The sequence below is a fragment of the Propithecus coquereli genome, unplaced genomic scaffold (genome assembly GCF_000956105.1).
Source record: "Propithecus coquereli isolate 6110/MARCELLA unplaced genomic scaffold, Pcoq_1.0 Scaffold1, whole genome shotgun sequence".
NCBI classification, from domain to species: domain Eukaryota; kingdom Metazoa; phylum Chordata; class Mammalia; order Primates; family Indriidae; genus Propithecus; species Propithecus coquereli.
Genome location: NW_012133857.1, coordinates 3,334,310 through 3,361,104, shown reverse-complemented (window position 1 = coordinate 3,361,104; position 26,795 = coordinate 3,334,310). Strand labels below are relative to the sequence as shown.

The following is a 26,795-nucleotide window of genomic DNA, read 5'->3' as shown; positions in this document are numbered from 1 at the left end:
TGTTGCCCAAACTGGTCTCAAACTCTGTCCTCAAGCAATTCTGCCTCTGTCTTCCAAAATGCTGGAGTTACAAGCATGAGTCACTGCACCTGGCCCCCACTGCATTTTTAATGGAGCTGACATAGAAGGAAAGGAGTAAACAGTCATCATGGCTTTAAGCTTTCCTAGACACTGCTGAAAATATCTGGAGACATTTCAGTTCTCAAAAAAAAGAGAGACTTAAAAATAGCTATCTTAAAACCTAATGGCTGGCTTTTATGGACAGTTTTTTGTTACTGCAGGACTTCTCCGGGGGGGCCTTCTGGGACACCCTCAAACCATCTTAGCAGCTCCCTCTTTTTGAGTACTTGCATTATAACCACCAGAACATGGTACAGTAATTACGTTTGTTTGCTTCTCCACAAAATCATAAGACTTTTCCCATAAAATAACTTAAGCTTTGAGAACTGATCTACATGACAAAAATTCTTGGCGAGGAAATAAGGAAATGTCCAAAGATGGAAAATGTACTTTAATGGTTGGTAACCACAAGGAGAAGGCCTTAGCCTGAGAGGCAGTTGTCAAAGAAGGACTATAGATCCCTAGCCACGTGTTTTCCTACCTCTCAGCCTCCTGGTACAAGTTTCCTCACCGTTTTTTATCCATGCCCACTTTTTTTTAATGGCTTCCTGAAGGCCGCCCTGTCCTTGTCCTTTTCCCCCATCCCCCTGCCCACTTTTGATAAACAAAAATCTCAGAGCCTTCCTTTTGCAAACTTTGGTTTCTGGGGTTTATGTTAAAAAAAAAAAAAAAGCTGGACTTAATTTTTTTTTTCAAATACAAAGTTGTGCTAGGCACTGTCAGTTTTGGATGGGCTACAGTTCACATGGCATTGGGTGGCAAGGAGAGCTGCTCTTCTGACTTGAAGCTGGGCATCTAGAGACTTGAAACTTGAGGCACCTAGCTGGCCGCAGGCATCAAGTTCATCTTGGGCACCTTCCCACCTACCTGTCTACACCAGACTTCCTTCTTGCTCCTCCTCACTTGTTTGTCTGGTGTCCAATGTCTTCTTACAGCCCTCTTCATGCACCATACCTATAATTACCTAAACAATGTTCCCAAACAACTTTTTCCTCCTTTGTCCCAAAGCTCTCATTCCTTCAGTTAAGTGGTATGGTCTGGTCACTTTTATCTGCCAGATGCATTTGGCTTACAACTTTTCTTTATCACTTGGCACATTCTATCTCTTAATTCATACACTGAAATTCCAGATTCACCACATGCTAACTGGCTCTGAACTTGGGAGGTTAAGTCACTTAACCTCTCCCAGGAAATAAGACCTATTGATATTTCAGCTTCCATCCAGCCCAGATGAGCCCTTGTGTCTGGAAACCCTATAGGGTGCAAATAAATAGGGAAGACTTACTTGGTGTTCATATTTTCTGAGCCAAAGAAACATTTTAATGCTCTAAAAAATTACATATCCAACAGCAGAATTCAAAGGTTTAAAAATTAAATCACATGTATATGCATTTAAGAAATCATACTGGCTGGGTGTGGTGGCTCACGCCTGAAATCCTGGTACTTTAGGAGGCTGAAGTGGGAGAATTGCTTGAGCCCAGGAATTTGAGAGCAGCCTGGACAACATAGCAAGACCCCATCTCTACAAAATATTAAAATAAAAAATAGCCAGGTATGGTGGTGTGCACCCATAGTCCCAGCTACACAGGAGCCTGAGGCGAGAGGATCGCTTGAGCTCAGAAGTTTGAGGTTACAATGAGCTAAGATCAAGCCAATGCACTCTAGCAGCCTGGGCAACAGAATAAGACCCTGTTTCTAAAAAAAATCACATTAATTAAAAAGGACACAATTATCCCCGAAATGAAGACAGGCCTGGAGATTCTGGATTGCTTCAGTCAGTTTGGACCACAATCTTCAGAGCATTCTCACCAAACACCTGCATCCTCACACAGGCCCAACACTTAAGCAACTGCCAGCTTGAGCTAGGTTCAGGAACAGCCATATCTGCAGGATGTTCATGAGCAAGTTCACTAAGAACTTAAAGTTTACCAAAGTCCAGTTGGATGAGTTCTCAGACTAACCTAAGCCAAATCTCCTTCTATATAGATGGGGAAACTGAGGCCCAAATAAAGTCCAAAGTTACACAGGAAGTTGAAACATAATTATAATTAAAACTCATGCTCGGTCCAATCTGTCACTCTAAAATCACTGGTCTTAGCCAGGCATGGTGGCACACACCTATAGTCCTAGCTACTTGGAAGACTAATGTGGGAAGATCACTTGAGCCCAGGAGGTTTGAGGTTACAGTGAGCTGTGATCATGCCACTGCACTTCAGCCTGGGCAACAGGGTGGGACCCTGTCTCTAAAAAATAAAAAATATAAAAATAAAAACCGTGGTCTGCACACAGATTTTCTTTATGGTGGGATGGCATCCAAGTTGCACTCTGAAAAATGCATTGTATAGAGAAAGTATACAGCAGGGGTTCCCAGCCTTTTTGGCACCAGGGACCAGTTTCATGGAAGACAATTTTCCCATGGCTGGGGCAGGTGGTGAGGACGGGTGGTTGGTGGAGCTCAGGCAGTGATGCGAGCGATGGGGAGTGGCTGCAGATACAGATGAAGTTTCGCTCACTCGCCTGCTGCTCACCCTTGATTGCTTCCTTGTTGCTAATCTCATGTCTAAATTTAAAGCATAATCTGTGGTCCCCAACCTTTTTGGTACCAGAAACCGGTTTCATGGAGGACAGTTTTTCCACAGACTGGGACTGGGCGGCAGGGTGGAGGGGTATCTCTGTGGCCCAGTTCCTAACAGTTGAGGGACCAGTACCAGTATGAGACCAGGGGTTTGGGGACCACAGGTTTATGGTGAGAAAGGGCATTTCAGGCAGAAAGAGTGAACTATGATAACATACCCAAGAGTGTTCATTCAGCAATCATTAATCCCAGCCAGATGTTGTGAGAGGGATTATTGAAGGAGGATAAATTATCTGGTATGGCCAAGACCCAGGACAAACAGTACACAGGTAATGTAGGTTAAAGCCTTACAGAGAACTCGGCATATTCTCCTAAGAGAGTTTGGGGTATATTCTGCAGGCAGTGGGAGTCAAAGGATTATCAACAATCAGATGGATTTTATGAAGAGATTTAGGGGAAACAGGATGCCTTCCAACTTGACTTCAAGTGGCAGTTAAGACAGACATCCAAGTAAGTGGGGATGACTAGCAGGTGGCACAGAGGTAATGAGGCAAGGTCTGAAAAATATATAACAGTTAAAAAACAGGCATCAGTGATTCACTAAATGTTCGTCACTTGGCTTCTCTGTGCCTTAAGTGATGAACAAGATACGTGGCTTCTGCCTCACGGAGCTTACAGTTGAAGTGGGGAGAGAGAATAACAGCCACTACACAATTGTTTAAGTACAGGAGCGCTAGATACTAAAAGAAGAAAAGCACAGGGTTTATGAGCACATAGAAAGAGCTGACCTAGCACAAGGGCTTGCAGCAGACTTCCCTGTGCAAGAGATACTCGAACAAAATTTTCAAGGACAAAAAAGATTTGCCTACACAGGGTGAAAAAAGAGTGTTCCGGGCAGAGAATGCATGAGTTCAAGGTACTAAGGCAGCAAGCAGGAGGTCGGGCAATGGGTGGAAAGTGAAAACATAACAGCATCAAGGGCACAAAGTACAAGAAAGACGCCCAGATAAGACTCGGGTATGGCTTACAGAGTAAAGAAAGAAGTGTCCGGCGCAGACGACAACGTGAGGGAAACAACCTGAAACATAGAGGAAAAGACCACATATTGGCAATTCCTATGACTAGGCCAAGGCAATGAGGCTTACCACCAGCCCCAAATCGAGAGTGGGGAGGGTGGCGTGTACTCAGCAAGAGAAGTACAAATAATAGAGCTGGACTTCCATGTTTTGATAACAGTTCAGAATTATTTTTTTTTTCAGAAAACACAGTGATCTTTTTTGAAAAGTCAAACTATTTACAATTAAACACTACTGAATCCTATAAAAATAACATATATACACAAAACAAATTGGAGAAATACAACTAGTGACAGAAATGATGCAAAATGCTCCATTTAATATGGCAGACTAAACTCCTTACTTTTCATCATGAATCGGTTCCTCCCATGCTCATCCCAAACCAGTAAGGGGAAATCTCTCTTCCTTTGGTTCAGGCCAAAAAACCTTTCAGTACTCCTTGACTCCTCTCTTAAGCCACCCTGTCTAACTAATCCCATTGACAAATCCCATCTACTCTTCAATCCTATCTTAAATCTGACCCTTTGAGCATCATCTGGTCTGTTCTACCAGAGGATTATTGCCTCTTGTGTCCTTGCGTCCACCCTTACTCCCCTTTTAGTGTAATTTCCATATTGCAGCCAGAATAATGCCACTCCTCCATTCCTCTGTTCAAATTTTCCAGTTTTCCCAAAGTAAAAGCCAGAGCCCTTAACCAAGGTCCTATATTATCTGTTCCTCCTCTGACCTACTCTATTTTTTTCCTTACATATTCTGCTAGACCACCCTAGCCCTCTTGTCAGTCCTCAAACATACGAAGAACAGACCTTCCTCAGGTCCTTTACAATCATATTCAGACAGCCAGGAACTCTTTTTCTCCCAGAAATCTTCAGGGCTGCCTCCTTTGTTTCCTTTAGGCCTCTGTTCACACATTATGACCAATGATAGAAACTCTGAGGGCAAGACTTTATCTGTTTTGCCAGGTGTGTTTGCTCATATGTGTAATCCTAGCACTCAGGGAGGCTGAGGCGGGAGGCTCGCTTGAGGTCAAGAGTTCAAGACCAGCCTGAGCAAGATTGAGACCCTGTCTCTATTAAAAATAGAAATTAGCCAGGCATGGTGGTGCATGTAGTCCCAGACACTGGGGAGGCTGAGGCAGGAGGATTGCTTGAGCCCAGGAGTTTGAGGCTGCTGTGAGCTAAGCTGATGCCACAGCACTCTAGCCCAGTGACAGAGCGAGACTCTAGTCTCAAAAAAACAAAAGACTTTATCTGTTTTGTAGTAGAAGCTCAATAAAGATTTATTGAATGATAAAAAAATGATGCAAAATGATAACCATCTGTACTATGTAACAAACCCTCACAGCTCTTTACAAAGCCTGTTATGTCTTCCTGATGGCAAAAGCACACAGATGTAAACTTGACTTCATTACAAGTGCTACTTTTACTGATTCCTCATGTAGAGGAAATTCAGTGTGCACCACTCTCATTACTCACCTATAAGACAAAAACACAAACTGTTCAAAAGACATGAAGCCCTGAGCAAAAGCCTTTCAGTGAACCCAACAGAATTCAATGACTGCACCAAGAAAATGATACCAACATAGTGGTAAGGAGTATGTTCCAATAAGTGCTTTGGAATTTAGCTGTTTCTTTAAAAGTTAGACATAGACATACTTTATGAACCAGCTATTCCACTACTTGTTATCTATCCAAGGAAAACAAAAACATATACCCAAAGAAATCACTAAAATGTTCAACAACAAGTGAATGGATAAACAAATTGTGTTATATCCATGCAATTGAATAGCACTCAAAAATAAAAAAGAATGATCCATTGATATACAAAGCAACATGAATGAATCACAAAACCATTATGCTGAGTGGAACATGACAGGCTAAAAAAATACCGCATAATTCTATTCACATAAAATTTTAGAAAATATAATTTAATCTATATAGTAACAGTGGATCTGTGGTTGCCTGGGGATGAGGATGGAGGCAGGGATGGATTATAACATGAGAAAATTTTTTGGGGTGATGGAAATATTTGCTTATCTTGATCATGGCAATGGTGTCATATGTGAATACTTACATCTGTTAAAACTGTGCACTTTAAATACGTGCAGCTTATACCTCAATTATAGTTCAATAAAGTTGTTTTAAAAGCCCACAGAACATATCTGTTAAGTGTAGGAACTATGGTCACCCCTCAGTATTCAAAAGAGGGATTGGTTCCAGGTCGCCCCATACCAAAATCTGTGGATGCTCAAGTCCCTTATGCGAAAGGACACAGTGTTTGCATATAACCTACCGACATCCACCCATATACTTCCAATCATCTCTACATTACTTATAATACCCAAGTCAATGTAAATGCTTTGTAAACGGTTTTTACACTGTACATTTTGTTTGTATTTTCTAATTGTTTTTGTTTTCAAATACTTTCAGTCTGTGGTTGGTTGACTTCTTGGATGTGGAACCTGCAGCTATGAAGGGCCGTCTATATAGGAGAGCTTCAGGGTTGCCCCAAAGTAAATCCGGGTTACAACAATCGCACCATAAAGCTTGGCAATCCGTCTAGTCCAGTGTTGTTCAAACTGTAGGTTGAGGCCAGATAATCAGTCAAGACGTCAATATTCCGAAACCAGCACTTTTTATGAGTATAAAATGGGATATAGTAGAAAATATTAAAGTACATCAAATGTAGTAAGCACAAGTATTGTTTAGGAACTAGTGTTTGTCACACATATTTTTAAAAATGTATGTAACAGATCATAACATATTATGTGTTTTATCAATTCTAAAATCTAAGTTTTTTTTCACATTAGTGTTTCTAAAATCTGGATGTGCTGTATAATCTCTGCTGTTTTACGGATTAATTGGTAGCTTTTTTTTTTTCGAGACAGAGTCTCACTCTGTTGCCCAGGCTAGAGTGCCGTGGTGTCAATCTAGCTCACAACAACCTCAAACTCCTGGGCTCAAGCGATCCTCCTCCCAAGTAGCTGGGACTACAGGCATGCGCCACCATGCCTGGCTAATTTTTTCTATTTTTAGTAGAGATGGGGGTCTTGCTCTTGCCCAGGCTGGTCTCAAACTTCTGAACTCAAGCAATCTTCCTGCCGTGGCCTCCCAAAGTGCTAGGATTACAGGCGTGACCCACTGCACCCGGCCCAGTAGTTTCTTTTTTTGATGACATAAAATAATGGTACATCTTATGTTCAGTGCATTAGATTTGGTGAAATACAACAGCTATTTCTTATTGTGGGTTAAGGCAAATAACAAAGAAATGTGCTTTCTAAGCTAACACAGTTTGTGACCTGATTGATTGATTGAAAGGGTCTCACTATGCCCAGACGGGAGGGCAATGGGTATTCACAGGTGTGATCGTAGCTCACTTCAGTCTTGAGCTCCCGAGCTCAAGTGATTCTCCTGCCTCAGCCTCCCAAGTACTTGGCACTAACAGTCACATGTTACTGCGCCCAGTTTACGACCTTTTTGAAGAACCATGGGCCAGTCAGCAAAACAAAATTCAAGAGTAACAGCCAAGTATCTTATCAAATGGATGATTACAAGTTTCTCATTGCTTTGAAAATTATCAGCAATGGCCATGGGTTCTGTCCTCAGAGCAGATTCTAGACCAGAAGAATGAATCTGATGATTGAAACTGAAGAACTTTAGACTCTGGCTGAAAGCTGGCAAGTTTCCACAGATTTACCAAACAAGGTCAAATAAAAGATGGCTATTCAGTAGACAGGAGGAGTAAGTTCAAGAGCTCTATTGTACAACATGGTGACTATAATTAATAACGATGTATTGAATTTTATTTTTTTAAGACTAATCAAGTGCAGTAGTGAGGGGGGAAAGTAGTAGAACAAGAAGTTCTATCTGTAACTGACTGTGAACAATCAAGTGAGATAACTCACTACCTTCGGACCAGCCTTGTATTCTTGAAAATTGCTAAGAGAGTAGATTTTAAATGTTCTTACCAGAAAATAATAAGTATGTGAAGTAATATGTATGTTAAATAGCTTGATTTAGCTATTCTACGATTTGTACATATTTAGGCCAGGCCTGGTGGCTCATGCCTATAATCCTAGCACTCTGGGAGGCCAAGGCGGGAAGATAGCTTGAGGCCAGGAGTTAGACCAGCTTGAGCAAGAGCTAGACCCCATCTGTCTCTACAAAAAAATAGAAAAATTAGCCTGGTGTGTTGGCACACACCTGTAGTTCTAGCTACTCAGGAGGCTGAGGCAGGAGGATCACTTGGGCTCAGGAGTTTGAGGTTGCAGTGAGCTATGATGACACTACTGTACTCTGGCCCGGGTGACAGAGCAAGACTCTGTCTCACAAAAAAAAAATTCCAAGGAGAATCATTTGAAGTCGATTTCTATCCATTAAGTCTCAAACGATTAACAGCAGTAATCATTTGCTGCTCCTGAAAAGAATTGTCTATATTCCCCATCTCTCCACTTCCCTATGAAAAAGGGTATGTAAGCCTCTGTATCCCGTTGGGTTATCGGGTAATCATTCTGCAATTTCACCATGCTATGCACATTAAAATAAAATTTCGTATGCCTTTTCTCCTGTTACTCTGCCTTTGTCAGTTGATTTCCAGTGAACTTTCAGAGAGTGAAGAAAATTTTTTCCTTGATCTCTACAAGGACAACATGGAACAAAAAAGTGGGGAGAGCAGATGCTGTCCTGGATTAAAGAGATTTAAAAAACCAAATGCCATGTGTGGATCTTATTTGGATTCTGATGCAAATAAACTAATTGTGAAAAAAAAATTATTCTCGAAATAAGGAAAATGTGAATATAGATGATATGTAAAAAATTTATTAAATTTTTCCAGGTAGGGTAATGACATTGTACTTATATCAGAAAATGTCTGTAAGTTTGAGAGAGCTATATTGGAGTAAGGAAGGGTGAAACGGTGTGAGGTGTGGCATCTGCCTTTAAAAGCTTCATAAAAGGAAACAGAGGTGGGGGTGGCAGAAAGTTAGGGGAGACAAGCAAGTGTGGTGAAATCTTGCCAACTGTTCCATCCAAGTGATATGAATGGTGGGCCAATATACCATTTGCTCCACTATTGTGATGGTTTGAAATATTTCATAATAATGTTTTAGAAAGTACATATAATGCAGCTTGAAACCTTTGCTTCTATGTCTTCTTTTGGCTCCTGCCCTACACTGCCTTATCTTTAGTTACCAGATGACTGTTTTCCTCCCACAAACCCCACCTCTAAATAATTTGTTAAGCCAAGAAAAAATTATATATTTTTTAAAAAATGCAAGCAAGCAGTGGGCAGTTTCCAAAGCCAGCTAGAGCTCACTAGCTACTTCCTTTCTGAGCTTTAATATAGAGTATTTCTCCTAAATTTATATGTCCCCCTTCTCCACCTGCCAAAAAACCAAATGAAGATCATGTAAGGGGACTCTGGTGGCCGAAATTCACCTGCCAAGTGTAAGGAGAGCAAATCTGCATTGGGAAGAAGCCCACACCTCCCAGTCTCATCTATGCCCGTCCTCTCCCAGAGGCCTTTCTGGTATTAGGCTCCCTGGGCTCCCAAATGAGGGTCAGTGGAGACTGAAGAGGCCCTAGACAGGGCATGGAACAGAAGTCCTTCAGAGGCAGCCACTCCATCCATCCTGCCTTCCCTCCTTTCCAGTCCTCAGTGCTCCCCTGCTTCCCCCAGCACAAGGTCTCACAACATGCAGGTCACAGCACAGGTGGCTCAGGTGCCACCACGAGATTAGGACCTGCTTCACCCACTCCCATTCCCCTAAATTATTTTGAATAGCGCAATTTATCCTAAAACCTAAAGTATTATATAAACTTTACTACAAATCATTAAGCAAACTTAATATGTATGTTATAGGCTGAATTGTATCCCCCCCAAAAGATACATTGGATTCCTAACCCCTAATACTTGGGAATGTGACCTTATTTGGAAATAGGCTCTTTGCCGATGAAAGCAAGTTAAAATGAGGTCATACTGAGTTAAGATGAGTCCTAATCCAATGACTGGTGTCCTTAAAACAGACACAGACACACTGGGGAAAAGGCATTGTGAAGACAGAGGCAGAAATTGAAGTGATGCATCCACAAACCAAGGAACACCAAGGATTGCCAGCAACCATTAGAAGGTAGAACAGGCAAAGAATGATTCTCCCTAGAGCCTTCCGAGAGAGCATGATCCAGACTGAGAGAATAAATTTCTGTTGTCATGAGGCAAATACAACATACGTTCCAGAAACATTTAGCCCTCACCACCACCCTAGGAGGTAGGAAATATTATTATCTCCATTTCATAGGCACAATTTCAGGATCATGTCTAAGTAAGTGGAGAGCAGACTTTTAACCTGGCCACCTGGATTAAAGCCCATGTTCTTAACCAAACATCCCCCCCTTCTGCTGCTTGGATAAAGTTATGGCTCTTTCCTAAATTTGAAAGAAAAAACTTGAGTACCCAACTAGAATGGCTATAAAAAATAAGACAGACAATAACAAGGATGTGCAGAAACTGGAACTCTCGTATCCTGTGGCTGGGAATGTAAAATGGTGCAACCACCTTGGAAAAGTTTGGCAGTTCCTCAAAGTGTTAAACACAGAGTTACCACATGATCCAGCAATTTCACTCCCAGGTATATTCTCAAGAGAAATAAAAACATCTGTCCACACAAACGCTTGTACATGAATATTTATAGCAGCATTATACGTAATAGTCCCAAAGTAGAAACAACCATAATATTCATCAACTGATGAATGGATAAATACAGTATAATACACACAATATTATTCAGCCATAACAAATAAGTATTGTACATGCCACATCATGGATGAACCTCAAAAACATTATGCGAAGTAGAAGAAGCTAGACACAAGAGACTGCATATTGTATGATTCCACTTATATGAAGTATCTAGAAAAGGGAAATTTATAAAGACAGAAAGTAGATCTGTGGTGAGCTGGCCTGGGAGTGAGGATTAATTATTGGAGAGATCTTACGGGGGGATGAAAATATTCTCAAACTGATTTATGGTGATAGCTGCACCATTCAGTAAAAATCACTGTATACTTGAAATAGGTAAATTGTTATAATATGTAAAATAAGGATGTTTAAAAAAAATTAGATTTTAGGGACCTATATAGGTCTAGAGCCAGCCACCCTAGAACTATTTTGTTATTTTAAAATAGAACAATAGCACTATTTAGGTTTTCCCAACAACTTTCAACAATAAAGTACTTCACTTTATTTGAACTTTAGGTGGAAAAAAAATGTCAGAACAACTTAGAGGTTAAACAGTACAGGGACCAAAATCAAAAAATTTTATTTGGATATTTAGAAACTAGGAAGCCACTATCCCCGTTCTCCAGAGCCTCTGAGAAGTTGACTAGGAACCCAGTAAGTAAGGATTTCTTTTCTTCCTCATCCTGCCACCACCTCAGAGTCTTCAGCCTGGTGACAATGACTCTTCCCCTCAGATCCAGTCTTCCCCAGCTGTAGCTTCTCAGGCTTTGTGATTCCTTGCCCAAGAACATCCCCAACGAGGCACCACGGTGTACGGTGGGGAAGCTGAATCAGAGCTACCTGATAGAGCTCTCCCCAGAAACGCCTTTGCAAGTAGCCTTGAGGGTATGCAAAGCTTTTTCCTAACTCCCCAGTGTGCTGTGTGTATTGATGACTCCTCTTCTGGGAGATTCTGAAGGCTTGAATCAGGTTCATCTATTCTCTCCCTGAATGGGGTTACTGAAGGCAAAGGCAATGCCATTTTCTGCCTGGTTTCCAGATAGAACTACCTCTTACTGCAGGATAGTGATGAGCAGCAGCCATTGGCAGAAACCAAGCAGGGCAATAGATTCCACCCTTTCCCAGTGGTCTCTTGGTCAGGACTTCAGGCCCATCTTGGCCATCATCTCTTCATATACTGTCCATGCCATTGCTGCCATCAGGGTTCTGCGGAGGGCCCGGGGGACACCGCCTTGGAAGAAGCCACGAAGTCCATAGTCCTATGATGAAAATAAATGTCAAAACTTCAGAAGCAAAGCAGTGATACAATTAATTAATCACTTGGCACCAGAGTGAAGGTCTGTTACCCTATGTTTGAGCCTTAGTCTCTAAACTATATGCCAAAACTATACATAATGGGTCCAACGAGATAATCAATGAACTTAAAATAAATTTTTTTGTGTATAGTTGCTAGGCTTTACCTTTTTAGGCCTGCCATCTTAGGGGAATTTCTTAGCTGAAAAATCTTTATGCAGGGCTGTGTACAGTTGTACAGTTTGTACACTGCACAGAAGCTCTCAGCCCCAGTAGTAGATGACACGCAGACAGAGGTCTGCTTGCGAAAGCCTGGGTCCTGGATCCAGGCTGAAGGAAACGGTGCCTTCTTGCCCTTTGTCTATCAAGAATACCTTCTTGCAATTCACTGTATGCTCTTGGTGGCCCTAGCTTTGTAAGAATTAAAGACCAAAAACCTCTTTCCTCCTCCCTCATAATCTTGACTGATTTGTAATTCACATAAACCGAAGAATATATTATTTTGAAACTTTATGATTTTAGGTATAGAAAAAGAACCTAAATAGTGTGAGGAATACTGATTCACAAATTCATTATTTATCTCTAACAAGAATACCTGCTTTGTGTTCCAAAAGGACCAACCCAGTGGTTTATAAATAGTATTTTAGTGCCCTTTTTATCTTCAATAATACCATCTCTGTCCATTTGTATGAGCACAAACTACCAGAACAAAACAATGTGTTTGTGTTTTTTCCCCGAACACAGTATTTTGTCCTAGGTCTTTTATTAGAGTACTAGGTCCTACACAGTAGGTCTGAGGTAGAGTTCAGCAATCTGCATGTTTAACAAATATCACAAATATAGGAGCCTCCTCTCCTCAAAAAACAGGTTTTTTTTGCAACACATCAGAATCACTGGAGAGCATTAAAAAGGAATGTTGGGCTTCACCCCCTAGAAATTCTGATATAATTGGCCTAGATTTTGACCTGGGAATGGGTATTTTTAAAAGCTCTGCAGGTGATTCTAATGTGCACGAAGGATGAGAACTACTGCTCTAGAGAGAGAGAGAGAGATCCTAAGGCACAAGAACCAATACTTATTCTACAGTCTTACTTTGAAGATGAGTGTCACTGCTTGGCCAATCCACTGAAACTTCACTGGGGAGAGCTGCATATGAGTTTTGATAACATCTGCAGGTTGAGTTGCCAGTGAAGCCAGAATACCAGCAAATATCCCACAGCTGAAATTTACAACAGGAATAAGGGTTGCATCCAATTGGTCTGAAATAAAACAAAGGCAACATGCAGTTATAAATGTAAATGGAATGATGGAGTTAGAAAAGCACCTTTTTACAACCACCACCATAATAACTGACTTAGGCATGAATCATTAACCTATGCAAAAATACGTGAGTCAAAGAAACCTGATATTTATATAGACTCAAAATTATCTTCCTGCGAAGATACACTTAGTTGAGTTTTCAGGGGACACACTTGGCAGACAGTACCTTATATAAGTGATAAAATGTTATTAACACTCACAATGGGTGCCAGGGGTGAGGAAACTGCGGCCTCAAGGCCACGTGTGGCCCTCCAGATCCATAAGTGCGGCCCCTCAACTGAATTCAAACTTCAGAGAACCCCTTTATTAAGGGGAGTGTTCCCTGAAAACTCAACTAAGTATATCTTTGTGGGAAGATAATTTTGAATTTTTTTTTAAAAGGATTTGTTCTGTAGAATTTGGATTTGGTCAAAAGGCTGCACTCAAGGATCCAGAAGGCCACATGTGGCCCCAAAGCCATAGGTTTGCCTCCTGATATAAGGCAGTGAGGACACAACACCATGTCTGTGGTCCCCTTGCTAAAAATGTAGAACTGAATCCAATCATGAAGAAACATCAGATAAACTCATACTGAGGTACAACTGGCTTATACTCTTAAAATTAAAAGACAAAAATTGCTACAAAGTATATTATTGGGACAATTAGAGAAATCAGAATACAGACTATAGATTACAGAACTGTATCTATGTTAAGTTCCTGAATTTGACAATGTGGCTGCGACCTGCAGAGTTACACCTTCTGGTGCCTGGGGAAAAGCAGTAAAAGCACTCCAACTTTCCTAATCAACTTGGTAGCAATTCCTTGCTCAAATTATCCAGACACCTTACTAAATGCGGGTTCATTCTATGGGAAGTTTTTCTAGCAACACCTTGCTCTGCTTGGGTGGATGTTTACCACCCATTGATTTTGCCTGTGTCTAGCCCAACACAAGCTTACTGGCGCGGAGGGGTGGAGTGGGTCTGGGGTTTGGCACCATAATCTCTACCCAAATGGAGGGCTCAAAACCACATTAACTGGGAATACAGCAAGGGAGGTAAAAATAGTATTTTTCTTCAAACTCCTAACCCATCAGTGTTTCCCAAACTTGTCTGACAAGAATCACATCAAGTGCTTCCTGAAAAATACAGACTCCTAGACTGTACCCCAAAGTTGGTCATCTAGGAGGCCTTGGATGAGATCCAGCAATCTTAAGATCAAATTTGGAAAGTACTATTGCAAGACCTCTGTAAAACATGCTTTATTTCCCTCCCACCCACGCTATCCCCACCGCCAAATTATAGCAGTGTGGGTACTCTCTGCCTCAATAGGATGTCAACTCCAAAGGGCAGGGACCAAGTCAGTCACATCCACCTTTGCATCTCAGCACCCAGCCTAGGTCCTGACACAATCCTGGTATGGCTCAGTTCCTAAAACTCTGCTAAGAGTCTGGAACTGCTAAGAAAAACAAATATTCTCATATCCCAGATAAAACAGTGAGGATCTGACATCCCAGGGATATCTCTCTCCCACCACACCTTCCTTCATCCGTACCGTGAGGCACTATGTTTTTGGTCTGGTTGTAAAACATCAGGTAGATTCCTGAAAAAGGCGCATCACGAAGGAGAGTTGCTGTCAAGCCGCTGAAGAGGCCCCGGTGCCCCTCGCTGCGATAGATGCTCCTCAGGGCGGCGTAGATACTATCATAGCCATACTTCCCACTCTGCAAAGGGAGCACAGAACCAGTGACTGGCACGGAGACCTTCTACTCGAGCACTGAACCAAGCAGACTGCAGGTGATGTGGCATTACCAGAGCACTGTGGGCTCTAGTTCACATACGGCTTGGCCTGCTTACGCAAGTTGGTTCTCTGACCACACTGGACTCTATGTTAGATTCTAAATTCGAAGTTGACATCAGTGGTCACTACCCAAGACCCCAGTGGCTCCATTAAACCACCCTGAGGCCCTAAAGCAGTCAAACTCACCTCGTAACGTGTCTTGATCACAGTGATAGGCGACATGCAGACTCCTGCAACGAAGCGAGAGCCCACCCCCAGTATGACTGACTCCAGGGCAGTGGGAGGATGGCCTCGCAAGAAATATTGCTTCAAAGAGTAGAGGGTGCCAAAGTAGATTCCAACACCAGGGACACATCGCACAATGGACTGCAGAAAAAGTCAGCAGGGAAAAAAGAAATCAAAAGACCCAACAGTGTAAGATATTGTGTTAGCTGGGTTTTCCCAAAAGACCCCAAGATGACTTGCATGCAAGTACTTTATTTAAGATGTGGAGGGAATACCAATAGCAGAGTGAGGGAAGTGAGATGGGAGGGAATGCAGTCAATAAAGGGCATTTACTGATTACCTAAAAACCAGTTACTGTTGTGGGCAACTTAATCCCTTTGGGGAACTCTGGGAATCAGTGCAAAACACACCTCAGAGTTACCCCTCCCCCTGAAGGAGTAGGTTTTGAACATCAATCTCATCTTTCAGTGGTTGAGGACTGCTGTGGGTTTGGGGTGGACATTAATTTCTTGGTGCTTCCTTCCAGCAAAGTGAGTCCCTAAGACTAGAAAAAGCCTTTGGGCAAAGAAATTCAAGTGTGGCAGTCTCAGCCTGCTTTCACTGGAGTGGGAAGGGCAAGGATATCCTGATGGGTGGGGGTGCCAGCTGCACCCACTGTAGAGACTATGCTGTACTCCAAAATCTTATCTAAGGCATACAGATGCAACACTCCCTAAGCTCTCAGACAGAAGTTAGTGATAGTGTGAGAAATGGGCAGGAAGCCCACGTGGGTACTCCCATCCTTCTCTCTCAGATCCTTAAGAGCTGGTGAGGTGGATGACAAATGGCTGGTTATAAAAGGAGTAAGTGCAAGAGAACCCAGACCCAGAAAGCAGCTTACAGGGGACATCCCTTTCCAAAGGCCCAGAAGACTCTCTGTGCGAACCACCTTCAACAGTATAGCCAACATCCCAGCTCGTCTAGACCTGAAGGCAGAGAAGAAGGAAACAGGGAAGAAAAAAATCACTTAGATCACTTCCTCATAAAAGAATTCCCCACCCAAAGATTTTTTTTTTATTCCCCTGGGTAGAGTGCAGCGGCATCATCATAGCTCACTGCAACCTCAAACTCGTGGGCTCAAGTGATCTTCCTGCCTCATCCTCCCCAGTAGCTGGGACTACAGGTGCACACCACAATGCCCAGCTAATTTTTCTATTTTTAGTAGAGATGAGTCTCATTCTTGCTCAGGCTGAAACTCCTGAGCTCAAGCGATCCTCCCGCCTCGGCTTCCCAGAGTGCTAGGATTACAGGCATGAGCCACCGTGTGCAGCCTCAAAGATTCTTTGTATAGACTCTTTTTTAGAACACTTAAGAATCTCTACAACATATCTTGGAACTGCTCTGAATTCCTGCGTGTCCATGGTTTGGTACACACGTTTAATTGTCCATTTACACTACAAGCAATGGGATAACCACCCATTTTATATATATTTTGTATACTTCCCAAAGTGCACAGCTCAATACAGGAGTGGGGGACACAAAACAGACAATCATTACTGGTGTTATTTCCAGAAAACCACCCACTGACTCCTACCAGGCAATATTGTTATAACGTCACAAGCTAGCACAATAAAATGCAAATGCCACCAAGACAGATCCCAGGGGGCTGCTTAGGAAAGGACCCCATTTAATAAACAAAAAACAAATACGAGAAGTTGTTGAAAGCAGATCCTGAATGAAATGTGGGCAGCAAGCCCTACCCATGGTCTGAGGGCTGGAGAGTCTGCAGGCGTGTTTTAAGGAGATCCAGAGGTTGGAAAAGGAGTGTAGAGCAGGTCCCACTGATGGAGCCACACAGGAAAGCCTTGATCGCCGGATGTAACTGCAGGACGAGAGAACATCGTGTCAGCAGCTCTGCCTGAGCAAGCCTCACCTTTCTCCACAGCTGGACCAGTGAATTCCTTTATAAGTATCTCTCAGAAACTCACCCGGTCATGCCTCATGTTATCTTCATACATCAGAGAAGGAAAAAATGTAGCCAGAAATGAACAATACTGGAATCTAGAATGTTGCTGAGGTATCTCCCTGGTCTCAGTATTGCTAATAATTGTGCTCCCACTGAGCAACCTGTCTATTTCTGTACCACCAACCACACTTCCCCATTTGTCCTGACTCCAAAAGTTACTGGTCACCTCCTTATCGTTGCAAAAGCAAAATCAATTGAACGTAGTGTTTTAACTATTGGTTTCCAGGCTCCTTTGGCTGCAGGACCTGTAGGTATTTACTGGAGCAAGCCAAAGCAAATGAAACAGTAAGCTCAGCCACAAATAAGTACCACTTCCTGTATAATCTATACATTTCCTTTGTTTAAAATCTTCCCCTTCTCTTACACCTAAGACCTAAGCAAATCAGACAGCTCTAAAGACCGGTGTCCTGGGTTTGCTGCCTCTCCTTCAACCCACACACTGTCACTTGTGCTGCCTAATCTACAGGCACCACTCAGCAGGGTAGAACTTCAAAGACTAAATGCACCTCCCCCAAGCACATTCCAGGAACCTCGGCTCCTAGCACTGGTGTTGCCACTACAGAACAGGGTCCTCCTTCCTTGCCCCCAGAACCCAGTAGAATCACAAATGACTGTGAAAAGGCACTTTAAAAAATCCAACCAGGAAGAAAAGCCGTCTTCTCAAACTTTGGCAAATTCCAGCCAAAAAGACCTTCTCTTCCCTTATTAAGTGGCATTTGCACTGTTATTTTTTAGTAAATGACATACTATAGCCCTAAATCATTAAGATGAATATAAAGTTTCCCATTATACACATCACATAACTACTTACCCAGAACTGAAATGTTTGTAACCTGTGGTATTTGCCTCACAGAGAAGAGAAATCATTCCAAGTTTCAAGCAAGGAGCAAGTTATAACTGTAATTCCCTACAAGACTGTTGGGAGCAGACTAAGCTCAGATATTAAATACTGGAGCTTACAACCACATTCCAATAGCTTCTAAAGTATCACAGGGTGGTTTGATAAGACAACAGGTAAAACCAAACGAAGTGTGCATATTTTGACAGGTCTGTTTTGGCATCAACTCCCTCTTCCCCAGAGGTACCCCGCTCTCTGCTAACCAATATTCTCAGGAGTTCTGTGTTTCTTGGCCTCTTCCTAGACTTTGTGGCATCAGTGAGCCCTGCTTCCCCACACGCTGGGCCTATCTCCCATTGGCAACTCCTCTTCTGCTGGGAAACATGCTCCAGACCCTCTGTTTTTCCAGACCGATGCTACACCATCTCCATTCACTCTGGGTCAGTCACTCCTCAGGGCCCCCAGTCTGCCCTCGGCTAATCTCCATTAACGAGGGCTCACCAAGGACCTGCGCATCCCAAGACCCCTTCCCTGTCCCTGTCCTTGTCTTACTTTGCCTTTCTGGTGCATTGCGTGTGGCTGAGCTCCTCTGGGTCTCTGGTTTCTCTCTCTTCTCTCCTCTCCTGACTGCCCTTCAAGTCCCCTTTCCTCTGCCTGCCCCGCAGATAGGGCTGCTCCTCTTATCTCCTCTCAGGGCAGCCTCACCCACCTGTCTCACACACGTGCTGGTAACGCTCAAATCTCTCTGCAGTCCTGCCTCTCCCCAGACTCCAATATCCCAAGGCCTCCGTCTCCCCTGGAGTGGCCCACAGGTATCTCAAACTCAACACGTCCAAAGCAGAAACTTGGTCAATAGTTCTCCACACACCGCCTCTTCTCCAATCCACACTGGGATACTCCAAGTCCCCAGGCTAGAAACCTGGGAGACATGTAGAATTCGCCATGCCTGCTGCTTCATGACCCAGTCCCCCTGATTGAGGCCTCAGTCCTCTTAGTCTGCCCCTGCCCCATCCATCCCTACCACCTCTGTGGTGTCCAGGATCAACTGTGCCAACTTACCCTCCACTCTGCTCCCAGAGCAGCACTGGGCGAGGCATCTACACACACCAGCTCAAAATCTCACACCACCCTTTAAGCTAGGCGTTTTAAACCCATTTTACAGATTAAACCAAAGCTCGGAGGTTACAAATGTGTCCTGTCACAAGGGTTGAAGCCATCGGCCACGGCTGAAAGTTCATGTTCTTTTCACCATACCCCCCAGTCTAAAGTTAAATCCAGGACACTTCTCAGGCCACACAGGAACACTCTACCATTGACCACAGCTCAATCCTTGAAATGCTCTCTTCCTTTGGCTTCAGAGATTAATACCGTCCTGGTTTTCCTTCCATTTCTCTGGCCTCTCCTCCTTTAAATGGAAATGCTCCCCTGAACCATGCCCCCACAGCTTCCATTTCCATCCTTCTATCGACACTTGCAGCCTCTCTCTGGAGCTTCACACCACATAGCCACTTACTCAGATGTCCCACAGCCACCTCAGATGGTATTTCTAAACCTGAACTCTGCTCCGTCCCTTGCCTCCAACCTGCTCCTCCTTTAGGGTGCCCTATCCCAGTGAATGCTTGCCATTATCTATCCAGCTACCCAAGCCAGAAATCTGGGCACCATCCTTGATGGCCTGTCCACATTTGCTCATTCCACCTCCTAACCAGCTCTGAAATCAATGCTGGCTCAGAGTCCTGCCATCTCTTGCCTTGGTGACTGCTACCACCTCTTCATCGCATCTCTGTGACCCCTCTAAGCCACTCTCTACCCTGCAGCCAGAGCCATCTTATAAAACTGCAAATCCGACCACACTGCTTCCAGGTGCAAAACTTTTCAATGAGAGACAATGAAGGACTTTCATTATGGCCAAGAGCGTGTTAGTGGGAGGGTGAGAGCATAGGTCAGAAAGGTAAGGAGGAGCTCTGCATGATTTATGAAAGGCCTTGCAAACCAGCAGTTTGAACTTTATCCTGAGAGGAGTATGGAACGACTAAAAAGTATTGATTTGGTTGGGTTTTCTAAAATTAATTCAATGAATATTAATGAAAAATTTATGTGATACTTTGTAGTTCCTAATACATTTATCACTACTTGTATTTTCATTCCATTTTTTGTTTTCTTTTTTACATTGGTAACTTCATATCGTACAAAACATTGTCTCTCATTGAAATTCAGATATGGAGGCGAGAGCTGGATGGCTCAGAAAGAGGAAAAAGTAAGCAGCTTTTCAAAGATGTCAACTTAGAGCCGCTGCCTTCCCCTTTAAGGATATTTTAAAAAGAAAAAAATAGTCCTTATACCGCCACCACCCACCTACCCCGGGGCGCAAGGCAGACCTCAGAGAGAAAGCTGCGGCCGCAGCGGCCCAGGACCCTCCCCGTCCGAGGCCAGGCCGCACCCCTACCTGCACCCACCAACAGCAAAGACTGTGCCAGACCAACCTCCGGGATACGCGCCAACCAGCCCCGCCTCCGCCAATGGCCACCCGGCGGCCCGACCACAACAACCAATCCGGACGCCGGAGGGGCGCGGCATCGCTCGAGTTCCTCCCCAGGTCGCGGCCGGGCGGAAGCTAGGGACTAAGAAGGAGCCTTCCGCCCTGCCTGCGGGCCTCCCGGCGCTGCCACGGGGCGCTCAGCGGTTTGGGGCCAGCTCAGGCACCGACGATCCTCAGACTCCGCGCTATTACCCGACCTTGCGATAGCCCAAAGATCTGCCAGGTGCCTTCCCACCTCTCTCTCCAGGCAACCCACTGCACGCAATGTCCGGCAGCCATGCATCTCGCGGAGGCCGCGCACACTCCCCTGACACGCCCCCCTGTTACCGCTCCGGCCCCGGCAATTCCGCAGCTCTGTACCCAGACACCAATCCAGCTTGCCTGTCTCCAGGGTTCGGGTGCAGCCCCTCTCTTCTACCTCCTGCCTCCCCGTCCTTTTTCTAATCCCTTTAAACTCTATCTCTCCCGCCAAGTCCCCAACCCTGCCCGCATCTGGGGTGCGCTAAAGGTCCCCCGAGGGTTCCTGACCCTTAGCAACCTCCTAAATTTCCCTTCCCGAGCCGGAGGTCCCGGAACCCCTGCCTTCCCTTCCCCGCAGTTTACTCACCATAAGCGTTTCCACCGTGTCTCCGACATCTTGGGGCTGCAGCAGCGCGGGCCGTGACTTCTGAATCATCGGAGAGGATGCCCGCGAGTGCTCTGGGCCCAGGGTGCAGTCGATGGGCGCTCAGGCCTGGCCCTGGCGACCTTGAAAGGAGAAGGCCAGGGGACAGCGGCAGCCAGGCGCCGCGTTTTAGTCCGGGGGCTCGCTGACGTTTGCACCCGTAAACACCCAGCCGCCCGGGTCCAGACCTGCGCGTCTTGGGGCTGTGGGCCCACGGCCCGCGTGTGGCTGCGGACGCCGAACGGTCCTGCCCCAGGAACAGTTACTCGCCGTTCTTCACCCGCCCCGCGGACTCCACAGCTCTGCATTCCAGCCCATCCTGCCCCACCCCGGGCTTTAACACCAGAGGAGGTTAGGTTCTGTGCGCCGGCGGGTGGAGGAAGCCGGAGGGACCAGGTGGAAGGGGCGGGGGGGGGTTCGCTTCCGGGGTGGGACGCTATGCAGGCGCCTGGTGAGCGCTCCTAACGCCACCTGGTGAAAACGCCCGGAATTGCAGGGTCCGCGGTTCCCTACGCCCAGGGCTTAATTTATATGAAAAACTGAAGCAGTGTGCAATGTTTTCATGTTACACACGACTTTTTTGAGACAGGGTCTCCCTTTTGTCACCCAGACTGGAGTGCAGTGGCGCGTTCATAGCTCACTGCAGCCGGGAACTCACGGGCTCAAGCGATCTTCTTGGCTCAGCCTCCCCAAGTAGCTTGGACTGCAGGCGGGGCGCCACCACGCCTGGCATGACTATATTGTTTTGATGGGACCACATTTCCCTTTAAACTTGAAAATTTAGCGTAGGAATGTGTATGTACTTTATGTATAAACCACACAGCAGGTATCTAGGACTTACGAGGTAAACTATCTTAATAATTTTTGTATGTTGACATATTTTGGGTATATTTGGGTTAGATGAAATACATTATTAAAATTAATTTCACCTGTTTCTTTTTACTTTTGTAATGTGACTACTAGGACATTTAAAATTTCACATGTGGCCCACATATTTCTATTGGACAACGCTGGTCGATGGTTACAATTCTAGTTTATGGCTCATCTGGACTCTGTCGATAGCTTTTGTGGGTTCCCAACTTCTCATTTTGCATGTCTGGCTGGTCCACAGAAAAGTATTACCGCTACGATCCTGACACTCCTGTCGGAAACGCAGGCACACACTTTCAGTGGCCCTGGGAATCTGCAGAATAAAGTTTGAACTTTTCATAGCGTCAGTGAAAAAGAACCTAAACTCTGTAAAATAATTTAAATAATTTAAAGAGGTTTATTCAGAATATGTGTGACCACGGCCCAGAGAGCCATGCCCAAGAAGCCTTGAGCAAGTGGTCTCACCGTGGTTGGGTTACAGTTTGGTTTTATACATTTCAGGGAGACAGGACTTACACATAAAGTCATAAATTAATGCATGGAAGGCGAATACTGGTTTGGCCCAAAAAGGTAGGACATCTCCAACCGGGAATTACAGGTTATAGGTGGGTTTAAAGATTCTTTGATTTGTAATTGGTTAAAGAAAAGAAGCTTTGTCTAAAGGCTTGGAAAGATTTAAGTTGAGGAAGTTTGTTAATCAGAGATAAGCCACCCACACTTAAGGGATCTGTTAAGTAAATTGATGCCCACCAGGTGTGGTTTAAGCTTTGTCTTTAGGCCTGTTAATGAGTTACAAAGGATATCTCCAAAAAGGGTGGGGGGCATGATGAGGCATGTCTGACCTCCCTTCTCATGGCCAGCAACTCAGCTTTCTGGTATTACTGGGGTCCCCTTGGCCAAGAGGGGGTCCACTCAGTTGGCTGGGGGACTTAAGATTTTATTCCTTTACTACTTTTCACCATCCATTCTTTACACAGAAACTCTAGGTCAGAAAAGGACACTGATGATTTAGGGAGCAAGGTAATTTTTTTTTTAAGGTTTCATTTGTGTGCTGCTGAGGTACCAGAAGTTGGCCCCTTTATTTCCTGAGGAGATTAAGAAAACAGTTTTAAAAATACAAACCTACCTAGCGATTAAATACTTTGCTACCTATTGTTCTAAGATACAAGGCTCATTTTCTTTGTGCAATGTTGATGACTATGCTAAAACTTCTTTTAAAAGGAAGACCTAATTGCCCCAACCCCGCATAAGGCAAGAATTTCTACTTTTGAGAAATCATGGGTTGGCATATTTCAGAGGCTGCTCTTGGCCACCCTGGGGGTGAGAGCAGAGGTGGGACCTAGAGTGACAGTTGCTGTTCACTGCCTCACCCTCACAGGTGTACCTGCTTGGCTCTGGGCTCAGAAGAAATGGGCTGGCTTTTAATGGCAGCTGTAGGGTTTGCCTCATCCATATATGTTCCTGCCACACTCATTCACGACCCTGGAGCCCACAGTCCCTTCTCTTCCCCCTTCTCCCCCACCCCATGTTTGAGGGGATGCAGAGATACAATGATCCGGTGAAAGGAGCACTACCCATCAGTAAATGAGTGGGGCGTTTGGAGCAGTACTTAATGGCAGGGTTGGAGGAGTGAATTAAAAAAGAAAGGAAAAATTGATTGTGAAACCAGCATTCAGAAAAAAGAAAAGAAAAAATATCTGGTGAAAATATTGTGTGACTTTAATCCAAAACAAGGTCATTAATATCAGACAAGGCTTCTCTGTTTTATCTGCAGTCAGGGAAGGGTGACTTGGCTGCTATGACCTAACTTCACCCAATTACATGTTGAGTCCCTCAAGGACCCCAAGTGGCTCTTGTGTTCTGGGTTGGATGATGGGATTACATGATGCTTTCCCACCTCACGAATTGTAGACACATTCTATCCACGAAGAAATACACATATTTCAACTTGAGTGCATGACCTCCTCTTAAAACTTTATTCACAGAAAGCTTGGACATCTGGAGGAGTTTCCACCATGCAAGAAGGACAGGTAAAAGTACACATGGGAAGCTGGAGGTGAATGGGAGGGAGAGAATCTGCTCCAATGGGGGCTTTGGTTTCCTGTCTCTTGGCCACCAGAGCAGGAGATGAGCCTTGCAGTGCTTTGTGTCCGTGTCACTTCATTTGGAAGAAGATGGCTAGAATGGTGAAGAGCACACAGGTGACCCATTCCGCCCTTACCCATGCTTCCAGGAAAACCAGCTCAGTGAGATCTTTCTGCCTGCCTGGAGCCAGTGCTACTTCTGGAAATATCAAAATCCTTTCTTCTACTGATGCCAAAGCAATGAGCCCAACCTTTGCCTTTTGGAAGCCAGTAGGGGGTGAGAGGGTAGATACCATGCACACTCTGCTACCATAACCCCCTCACCCAGCCCTCTGCCTACCTTCATAAGCCTCTCTATGCCCAGTGGCCTCTCAGAGAGGTCTCATGGGTGTCTTGTGATGGTCTCCATCCTATAACTAATGGAGGCTCCTCTCTGTTTGAACATTCACTTCTACCCCAAACACACACAGTCTGAAAGAGAGGCTTTAAGAGTCTCCAAGAGCACAGTCTTTATCGTAAGGATGGGCACAAACAGCAGGAAAAAGAATTCTAATAGCTTTACCAGAAGCTTCAGCAAAGAGGGTGGTCCTGTCGCTGCTCTGGGCTTCACAAGAAAGAAACACCTTTCTTCCTTCTGTGCCAGTGACTCTTGCCTCTAGCCTCACCACTGAGCCAAGGATGACCGGGCTACGAGAGAGCAAGGAGTTAGAGTGGCTTACCGGCTGGTCTCCCAGGAAATGGTGAATGACTCTGTGGGTGGCCTGTGCCTCTGCCAGAGGGGGCTCCTCAGATTCCACTCCAAGGGCCAAGTTGTCAGGAGCAATGGAAGAAAGATGAGCAAGCCCAGGCAGTGTGGCATTTTGTGTTTTGTCATCTCATGGAAGCCACAAATCGCTCCATCAACATTTTGACAAGTCAGTTCCCCATCTTCTGGAAAAACCAAGCACCTCTTGTTTTCCTGCTATCTTCCCAGTGAGGAAACATATGCAACATTTTGGCTAAAAGTTTATAAACATAAGCACATATTTTCTGGTCACAGTTCCCCCAGGTTCTGACTGGTCTGAATTGCCCACAGAGGCGAACAGAACCCACTTGCTTCATATCAAGTAGCTCTATCCACACATGAAAGGTTTTCTTTATCTTTGGCAGAATTCTATCAATTCATAAGCAAGCATCCCTTGTGTGATGGTCAATTTTATGAGTCAACTTGGCTGGGCTATAGTACCCAACTTTTCAATTAAATACTAATTTAGGTGTTGCTGTGAAGGTATTTATAGATGTGGTTAATATCTGTAATAAGCTGACTTGAAGTAAAGGAGATTGTCTTTGATAATCTGGGTGGGCCTCATCCAAACAGTTGAAAGGCCTTAAGAACACAACTGAGGCTAACCCAAGGAAGAAGAAATTTTGCCTCAAGACTACAGCATCAGCTCCTACCTAAGAGTTCCCACCTCGACACCCTGCCTTAATATATATATATATATATGTATATATATATATCCCTGACAGATACACCTCGTTCCCCTCCTAGGAGGGTAGAGGGTAGAGGCTATATCCTGCTCTTTCCTGTGTGTCCTCAAGAGACCACTGAGAAGAGAAAAAAAAAAAAGAGACCACTGAGGCACAGTAGCGTTGTACATATAGCAAGTGGACTTTGGAATCAGGCAGCAATTCCTGCATTTGATCCTGGCTTTGTCACCCGCTAGCTATGTATTCCCCTCAGCTTTCTTATCCGTCAACTTGGAGATGATATTACTTACCTCCCAGGATTATTGTAAAGATCAAATGAAATAATGTATATGGAAGAGTTCTCATAAAGGGCTAATTACATGTAAGGAATTATCATTATAGTAGGGTAATGATTTTTGTGCAATTATTTGTGAACTGACTTAACTATTTACAGGTACCTTGGTCAGCTGTCTCTAAACCAGAGGTGGCCAAAAATAGTTTATCATCATCTTATGTAAAATATTTTTATGTTTGAACACATAAACCATCTTCAAGCTTGTTACCTTGTCCTTGGATGAGAAAGGAACATCTGAAAAGGTTGGACTGGTCCACGTGAAGATCAGAAGTGGAAACTCCTCTTTGCAATCAGGATGGATGCATGAACCCACATTTTCCATCATAACACATGGAATAACCCCCTACCAGCTTATTCCTAACTGGAACCCAGGCAAGGAAACAGACCTCTTGAAGATGATGGTCATTGTCCCTGTGAAGACTGCATTGGCACTGTTATACGCTGTCATGAAAAGCGTGGAGTCTATCATGGTCCCCAGCGCACCTCCGTGGAGAATCCTGAGGGCCAGATGAGGGAAGAAAGGGAAGTAAAGTCACTCCGCTCCACACAGCCAGGTGCTGGGGCAGTGAAATGCTGACGAATTCCCTGCAAACCAGGACCAGAGTCCGGCATCACTCAATGTGGGGCAGAGGAGAGAGAGCAAAACAAAAGCAAAGTTGTCTACTGCAACTTCTACCTGCTCAGGAGGGGGTGGGCTATTCAAAGTGGCAGAAGTGGCCCTCCACCCCACCACCAGCCTCAATCTCAAATGCTGATGAGTCTTATGTTCCCTCCGGGGTCCATCTGAGATGGAAACAGAATGGTCAGTGAAAGCAGCATGGGCTTTGCAGGCAGAGAGACCTAACTCTGAATCGCACATTTCTAACCATGTGAC

General features: G+C 44.4%; 1 protein-coding gene across 1 annotated transcript; it reads right to left on the bottom strand.

Moving 5' to 3' along the window:
• Positions 1 to 11,035: 11,035 nt before the first annotated feature.
• On the bottom strand, positions 11,036 to 21,502 carry SLC25A38 (solute carrier family 25, member 38). The gene is made up of 7 exons (XM_012652260.1): positions 21,107 to 21,502; positions 16,857 to 16,978; positions 15,998 to 16,082; positions 15,079 to 15,258; positions 14,647 to 14,815; positions 12,889 to 13,055; positions 11,036 to 11,762 (listed from the first exon to the last, which is right to left on the bottom strand). Exons 1-7 carry the CDS (start codon positions 21,173 to 21,175, stop codon positions 11,640 to 11,642), a joined length of 915 nt encoding a protein of 304 aa, XP_012507714.1. The 5' UTR covers positions 21,176 to 21,502; the 3' UTR covers positions 11,036 to 11,639.
• Positions 21,503 to 26,795: the final 5,293 nt, after the last annotated feature.

What these genes read in the sequence shown, in the direction of transcription:
- SLC25A38 (XM_012652260.1), bottom strand. Translation starts at nt 21,175, where the DNA reads ATGATTCAGAAGTCACGGCCCGCGCTGCTGCAGCCCCAAGATGTCGGA. An exon ending in TGATCAAGACACGTTACGAG is followed by an intron (nt 14,816 to 15,078) that starts GTGAGTTTGACT and finishes CTCCCTTTGCAG; the next exon opens with AGTGGGAAGTATGGCTATGA. An exon ending in CAAAAACATAGTGCCTCACG is followed by an intron (nt 13,056 to 14,646) that starts GTACGGATGAAG and finishes GTTTTATTTCAG; the next exon opens with ACCAATTGGATGCAACCCTT.